The sequence below is a fragment of the Prunus dulcis genome, chromosome 4 (assembly GCF_902201215.1).
Source record: "Prunus dulcis chromosome 4, ALMONDv2, whole genome shotgun sequence".
Lineage (NCBI taxonomy): Eukaryota > Viridiplantae > Streptophyta > Magnoliopsida > Rosales > Rosaceae > Prunus > Prunus dulcis.
The window spans coordinates 23,813,726-23,821,686 of NC_047653.1; the positions used below are offsets into that span (position 1 = coordinate 23,813,726).

At 37.2% G+C, this 7,961-nt stretch overlaps 2 protein-coding genes across 2 annotated transcripts; both read left to right on the plus strand.

Moving 5' to 3' along the window:
• The first annotated feature begins 2,085 nt into the window (after window positions 1–2,085).
• On the plus strand, window positions 2,086–3,756 carry LOC117625648 (putative disease resistance RPP13-like protein 1). The gene has a single exon (XM_034357175.1). The coding sequence runs from the start codon at window positions 2,086–2,088 to the stop codon at window positions 3,754–3,756; it is 1,671 nt and encodes a 556-aa protein (XP_034213066.1).
• A 494-nt stretch (window positions 3,757–4,250) lies between these two features.
• Window positions 4,251–5,909, plus strand: LOC117625649 (putative disease resistance protein At3g14460). The gene has a single exon (XM_034357176.1). It carries the CDS (start codon window positions 4,251–4,253, stop codon window positions 5,907–5,909), a length of 1,659 nt encoding a protein of 552 aa, XP_034213067.1.
• The last annotated feature ends 2,052 nt before the right edge of the window (window positions 5,910–7,961 follow it).

A 7,961-nucleotide genomic window follows, 5' to 3' on the forward strand; every position in this document is an offset into this window, starting at 1 on the left:
ATATACGCCAAAAATCAGAAAAAATAAACATTCAGAGATCAAGTAATGAGACAAAACTTTTCGACGGTTATAAACGAAAAATCATGATTTAACGGTTATTTCAATTTCGATTTTGATGATTTTTTTACAGCTACACTCCTTGACCCTATATGAATACAATGACTAAATTTGATCTTCAATTTAAAATATTTACACTAGTGGATACCACAAAATCTTATGTTATATTTAACGAAAGTATAAATAAACTCTTAATTGTTAGTGAATATATTGTTTTGATGGAATACGCATTTTACGAAACTAGTTTCAACGATCCAACTATCAAACATGTTTGTTTGTACTTCGAGATCATATACGCCAAAAATAAAATAAAAAATAAACATTCAGAGATCAAGTAATGAGACAAAACTTTTTGACGGTTATAAGTGAAAAATCACGATTTAACGGTTATTTCAATTTCGATTTTGATGATTTTTTACAGCTACACTCCTTGACCCTATAAGAATACAATGACTAAATTTGATCTTCAATTTAAAATATTTACACTAGTGGATACCACAAAATCTTATGTTATATTTAACGAAAGTATAAATAAACTCTTAATTGTTAGTGAATATATTTTTTTGATGGCATATGCATTCAAAAAAACTAGTTTCAACGATCCAACCATCAAACTTGTTTGTTTATACTTCGAGATCATATACGCCAAAAATCGGAAAAAATAAACATTTAGAGATCAAGTAATGTGACAAAACTTTTCGACGGTTATAAACGAAAAATCAAGATTTAACGGTTATTTCAATTTTGATTTTGATGATTTTTTACAGCTACACTCCTTGACCCTATATGAATACAATGAACTAATTCGATCGTCAATTTAAAATATATATTTTCTAAAAAAACCCAATATGAACTACAATAATATATTTTTCTAACAAAAATCCGATCTGAACTAAAACAATAAATTTAAAGCTACTTAATAAATTTATATACCGTTTAATTTCTTAAGTGTTATGCATACAAAATAAAAAATAAAAAAATGGTTTAGGCGACGAAATATTTGGATTACTTCATGCAAAGATTTTCAAAAATAATTTATTTATTTTATTTATTTTTGTAAAGACTTTGCACGATGAAACACACTTTGTTGCTCAAAACTTTGTGCAACGAAGTTTATTGTTTCGTCACGCAAAGTCACTTTGAGCAACGATGCTTTGTCGTCGCGCAAAAGTTTGTCGAGCAAAGAGACTTTGTGCGGCGATGTGTGTTTCGTTGCTCAAAATTTAGTCGCATAAGAGTTTGAGCGACGAAGTTTTGAGTTTCGTCGCGCAAAGTGACTTTGAGCAACGAATTATTTTTCGTCGCACAAAATTTGGTCGCTCAATGTTTTTCTTTTTTTACTAGTGAATATTAATGCATCCAACTTTGCATATTAACATCGGTGCCCAGAGAGTTCCTCGATTTGAGTGCACAACTTTTGAAACCTTTTCTGTGCACTCACATCGTGGAACTGTAGCCTCCGATGTTAATATGCAAAGTTGGATACGCAATAATATTTCATACACTGACCAAGATCGTGCAAGATGCTATCAACTGTTTTTTCTTCTTATTTTCTTCCATTCTTCCTACCTATCTCTTTAAATCAATAGTACTATAATGATAGAGTATTAGTAAAAAATTTCTACAAGATTTGTTGCCATTATTAAGATGTTTACGGGTGATATCATTGTCTCGTTATCAAAATGTCACTTAATTACCTAATTTTATTGAAAATCTCATTTACTTGCGCTACTTGGATCTTTCGCATACCGCACTTGGATTTATCAGCTTTGTCCCATCAAAAAGAAAAGAAAAAAAGTTTCCAACATCTTGTGCCATTTTTTCCAGTGTGGTGGGGTCATAATTTGAAGAAGTCCACCGACAATTTCTAAGATTACAAGTTCATGTTATTTACAATCTCAAAAAGCTTCCATACTTGTTTACAAACCTGTATTTCCAAGTTGTGCTAGCCTAGCTACTTGCAAATCTTGGAATATTTTACTTCATCCAAATCCCTTGCACTCTGCGTCTGCAGAGAAGAGAAAAGACATGGCTTTGATAGGAGAGGCTCTTATCTCTGCTTCCGTCCAGGTGTTGTGCGACAAAATTACTTCAGCCCTGTTTGTCGACTTATTTTGGCACAAGAAACTTGACAAACCACTCCTCATGAAACTGAACAACACATTGTTGACCTTGAATGTAGTGCTTGATGATGCAGAGGACAAGCAAATTGTAAACCCTGCTGTGAGAAAGTGGCTTGACGAGCTCAAACATGTTGTCTTTGATGCGGCGGACTTACTGGATGAGATTGACACCGAAGCTTTGCGACGCAAGCTCGAAGGTGAAGATCAAACCCACAAATTAACCAATAAGGTGTGGAACTTCCTCCCTTCTTCTCGTAATCATTTTTATCAAAGTATGAATGTTAAGATACAAGAGTTGTTACAAAGATTAGAGAGCTTTGTACAACAGAAAAGTGCTCTGGGTCTTAGAGAAGGTGCTGGGAGGCAGGTTTCACAAAAAACTCCAACAACCCCCTTGGTTCTTGAACCTTGTGTATATGGTAGAGATGAAGTCAAAGAAAAATTATCCAAAGTGTTGCTATCTGATAATGCAAGCAAAGATGATGTGTCTTTCCTCACCATTGTTGGAATGGGCGGGGTTGGCAAGACAACCCTTGCTCGAATGCTTTACAATGACGATAATGTGAAAGGGCATTTTACACTTAAAGCTTGGGCTTGTGTTTCAGACTACAATGATTGTATTAAAATTACTAAAACTCTTCTTGAGGCAGTCACTTCAAAGCCTTGTAACACGGAAAATTTGAATTTGCTTCAAGAAGATCTAAGGGAGCAACTGAGAGGAAGGAAATTCTTATTTGTGTTGGATGACCTATGGAATGAGAATAATCAGGATTTGAACTACGTTAGAGTTCTTTTTATTACTTTAGGAACAAGGGGAAGTAAAGTCATCATAACAACACGGAACAAAAATATAGCATCTGTCATGCAAAATGTTCCTATTCAATATTTGGAACCACTGTCACCGGAGGATTGCTGGTTATTACTTTCAAAACATGCATTTGGAAATGAAAAGTGTAGTGCACATCCAAACTTGGAACGCATTGGAAAGCAAATTGCACTCAAGTGCAGAGGGTTGCCTTTAGCTGCACAAACACTTGGGGGTTTGTTACGTTGTAATATAGATTCCGAGGAGTGGAATAGAATCCTAAATAGCAGTATTTGGGAGCTACAATTTGAAACAAGTGACATTATTCCGGCTCTAGCATTGAGTTACCATTATCTCCCCGCTCAGTTAAAACTGTGCTTTGTTTATTGTTCAATTTTTCCAAAGGATTATGAGTTTGAAAAGGAATATACTATTCAATTATGGATGGCAGAAGGTTTAATTCCACAAGTTGAGAATGCAAATAAAATGGAAGAGATGGCTCAAAATTACTTTGATGAGCTATCATCACGTTCGCTACTTCAAAAGTCAAACAAATCTGGTTTCACAATGCATGACCTCATTAATGACTTGGCTATGTTCATGTCTAGGGGATTTTGCCTTCGACTGGAAGAGAGGGAATCACTTAAAGTTGAAAGAGTTCGTCATTTGTCATATGCTAGGGGAGAATTAGACGTTGCTCCTAAATTTAAGCCATTATATGGGGCTAAGAGTTTGCGGACCTTCCTTCCTACCTCTTTAGATCCATATTGATATAGTTATGTAAATAAAAAGGTTCTACAAGATTTGTTGCCATCACTAAGATGTTTACGGGTGTTATCATTGTCATGTTATCAAAACGTCACTGAGTTACCTGATTCTATTGCAAACCTCATTCACTTGCGCTACTTGGATCTTTCCCGTACTGCAATTGAAAGGTTACCTGGGGTACTTTGCAATCTTTACAACTTGCAAACATTACTATTGTCAAATTGTTCCTTTCTCCTTGAATTGCCTGCAGACATTAGAAAATTGATTAATTTACAGAAATTGACGTTGGGAGGTTGTAGCTCTCTTAATAAATTGCCTGCATGCATGAAGGAGTTGATTAATTTGCATCATCTTGATGTCAGTGGAACTAAAATTGAAGAGATGCCGGTGCAAATGGGTAGACTAAAAAGTTTGAGAACATTGACTGCATTTGTTGTGGGCAAATCTACTGGGTCAGGCATAAGAGAACTGAGAGGAGTATCGCACTACACGCCAATATGAAGCACAAGAAAGATCTCAAGGAGTTAGAGTTTTCATGGGGTGCAGAGGATGCTGATGATTCCCGAAAGGAGAAAGATGTACTCGACAAGCTCCAGCCTTGTGTGAATTTGGAGAAATTAACCATTAGATTCTATGGTGGAACCAATTTTCCGAATTGGTTAGGAGACTCATCTTTTTCTAACATACAAGTTATGCATCTCAGTGACTGTAGTTATTGTTGGTCGCTCCCACCAGTTGGGCGACTACCAGCACTCAAAGAGCTCTGTATAGAAAGAATGAAGTTTGTGAAGACGATTGGCATTGAATTCTATGGCAGAAATGGAGCTTATCTGACTCAGCCATTTCAATCTCTGGAGAAGCTGGAGTTTAGGGAGATGCCAGAGTGGGAGGAATGGGTACCAAGTGGAGGTGAATATGGTCCAGACTTTCCTTGTCTCCAGAAGCTAATTCTAAACGAGTGTCCGAAGCTGAGAGAAAGTTTGCCTTGTGAGCTGCCTTGCTTGAAGAAGCTTACGGTGTCTGAGTGTGAGGTTTTCCATGATGGAAGGGCCACTACCACAACTACCAATAGTCTTAACTATAAATCTCTTGAAGAATTGAAAATAAGTGGTGGATGCCAAACCCTGTTATCATTATTAAAGACAAAGCTCCTATCCCAACTTGCGATTCGAAATGTTGTTGACGTACAGTGCCTGCCCAACTACAATCGTCTTCAACTTTTGACTCTGAAGAATTGTCCAACACTGTCGTCATTCCCTAAAGATGGCCTACCCACTACATTGACATCACTTACTATAGACCATTGTAGGAGCTTAGAATTCCTACCTCATGAGATGTTGCCCAAATTAACCTCGCTTCACTATTTGAGGATACAAAATAGCTGTAATTCAATGAGGTCCTTCCCGTTGGGCAGTTTTCCCAAATTGAGGACGCTTCACATTTGGGATTGTGAGTATCTGGAATCCTGTTCCTTGATTGAAGAAGAAGGAGCTGTTGAGAATCTCAGCCATCTCAATTACTTGAGTTTCTATAAATGTCCAAAAATGGTGTGTTTTCCCGAGGGAGATTTGCCCACTCCCAACCTGAGTCACTTTGAAGTCGGTGAATGCGAGAATTTGAAGTCCTTGCCCGAACACCTTCACACCCTCACAGCCCTTCGATCTTTGTCGATATGGAGTCTTCCGAATCTGGAGTCATTTGCAGAAGATGGGCGTTTGCCTCCCAACCTCCGATATTTTAGCATTGGGAATTGTAAGAGACTGAGGGCTTCATCAGTGGGAGAGTACTGGGGTTTGCAAGCACTTGTCTCCCTTGAACAATTTGAAATCATTGGAAGTGACCATGTCTTGGAGACATTGCTCAAGGAACAGCTGCTCCCTACCACTCTTCACACTCTCCGCATCCATTCTCTATCAACTCTAAAATCTTTGGACAGAAAGGGTCTTGGACACCTCACTTCTCTTCAAAATCTATACATTACTGACTGTAACAATCTCCAATGCCTGCCAAAAGAGGGTTTGCCGCCATCTCTTTCTTATCTGTGTATCAACTATTGTCCTACCCTGGAGAAAAGGTATAAGAATAAGACTGGACAAGATTGGGCCAAGATATCTCACATTCCTTGCATCGAGATAGGCAAAGAAGTGATCATATAATATGAGCTATTCCATATTTCACTCTCAACCCTCAACTCTTAAATCAAAGTCAGGTCAGGTATGTGCCTTCTCTTCTTTTAAAAAACTGCTTCTCTTCTACTAATTGAATACAAAAACCAAAACACATATTCTCTTTCTCTTCCAAAAACCCAAATACATGTTGGACATTGCCCAAATTCAATCTCCAAATTTCTAATAATTTCACGCATCTGATCAAAATCATAGCTTTTTGTCATTTGCATTGTCACTGCTTTTTACTGGTCTCATGCTATTTTCAGATAAAATCATACATGTTGGACATTGCCCAAATTCATCTCATTTCTAATAATTTCACGCTTTTTGTTATTTTCAGACCACTCTTCGCACTCTATATATTATAGCGAGGAGAATTTCAAAATTTGCACGGTTTCTTTATGTGGCATTTCCAAAGGAGGGTCACAGCGAGGAGAAACAGAAAAGGTTTATTACCTGGAATATCTCCTTTGGTACATTCCTGCATTTTTAGGTACTTTTATACGATAAAAATGTATTTGAGCCTCATTTGAGCTAGTTTGAATCGAATTTAATGCCTATGGATAGTCTGTTAATAGGTTCATGCTATTAATTAATCTTTGGACTTTCTCAGGTATTGCGAGTATGTTATTAATGTTGTGGCCTATGGATATATGTCGTCCTAGTATCAATAGGTTGTCTTAGGTTGAGGAGAGAGATCGATCAGCAATTACAAAATTGTTAGTGAATTTAGCGTGTTTAAGCTTTGTTTATCATCTCTCTTATTTTGTTTGTTAAGATTTGTTGTTCTAGGTTATGATTTATCCTTGTCCCTACATTTCACAGCAACTGAGAATTTGTTAGTGTTAGATTTATAAGGGAAAAACAAAGTGATTTTATTAATTTGGAGGAGAATAGTACATAGCTTTGTGTAGGCTAATTGACCTTTTACACTTAACATATTGGCTTTTTAGCCATCACACTTGATTTAGATTAGTTTAGGCTATTTGGCCCTTAACTTAGATTAGTGAGCTTATTGGCTCCCTAACATAGCTAACTTTGGTAGCTCTTGGCTCCCTAATTGTTTGGGAGTTGATTGGTTTACCCCCACATAGATTGGGAGTTCTATTAATTAATTCCACATTTCATTGTGGTTGCATGCCTATTTATAGGCTCCTTTGCCGACATCACCAAGTCCACCGACTTGGTTTCTTTTTCTCCGGCCACAAGGGTGTGGCTTCATCTAGAATATTCTATATTTGTACAATATTATTTTTGTGGCTATTGTTTAGCCATCATGCTCCACCGCCATAGTCTAGCAACATGAGTGTTCTTGTTCTAGAGAGTTCTTCCAACTTCAATCCCTTTGTGTAGCCGACACATATACACGCATATACACATATACACATATACACACATTTTAGTAGGGCAAAAAATGATTGCTTTTATATGTTAACGTCTCAGTCTTATTCCACTCTGTGTTTAGACTTCATTTATGTTGTGCTTCGACTGCTGCTGTATTTTAGATTTCGTCCATGTAATGTTAGGATGTTTAATCTCTAATCTGTGGTGGTAGTTGAGTAGTCTAGCTAATCCAGTAGATATCTTGTCCCCTGTTTCTTATCAAAAAAAAAGTTTTCATCGATACTTATTGCTTATTTTGAATTGCAGAAGCCTACTTTTGTCACAGTCAGTAGATGCCAGAATGAAGTCATTGCCTAAAAACATTGGCACCCTCACAGCCTTCGACATTTGGGGATATATGATCTTCAAATCTTGTGTCATTTGCCTCCCAACCTGCAATATTTTCATATTTTGAATTGTGATAGACTGAGCCCTTCGGTGGGAGATTACTGGGGTTTGCAAGGACTTGGTGGCAATATCTTGTAGATGTTTCTCAAGGAACAGCTGCTCAATACCACTCTTCGCACTCTATTTATTACGGCTCTTCGCTGCAAAGGCTACATATTTGTGGGTGTGACAGTATCCAATTCCTGCCAGAAGAGCGTTTGCTGCCATCTCTTTCTTATCTGTGCATCGACCATTGTTTTGCTGTGTAGA

Excerpts from the sequence above, each read along its gene's own strand:
- LOC117625648 (XM_034357175.1), top strand. The coding sequence starts at position 2,086 with ATGGCTTTGATAGGAGAGGCTCTTATCTCTGCTTCCGTCCAGGTGTTG.
- LOC117625649 (XM_034357176.1), top strand. The coding sequence starts at position 4,251 with ATGAAGCACAAGAAAGATCTCAAGGAGTTAGAGTTTTCATGGGGTGCA.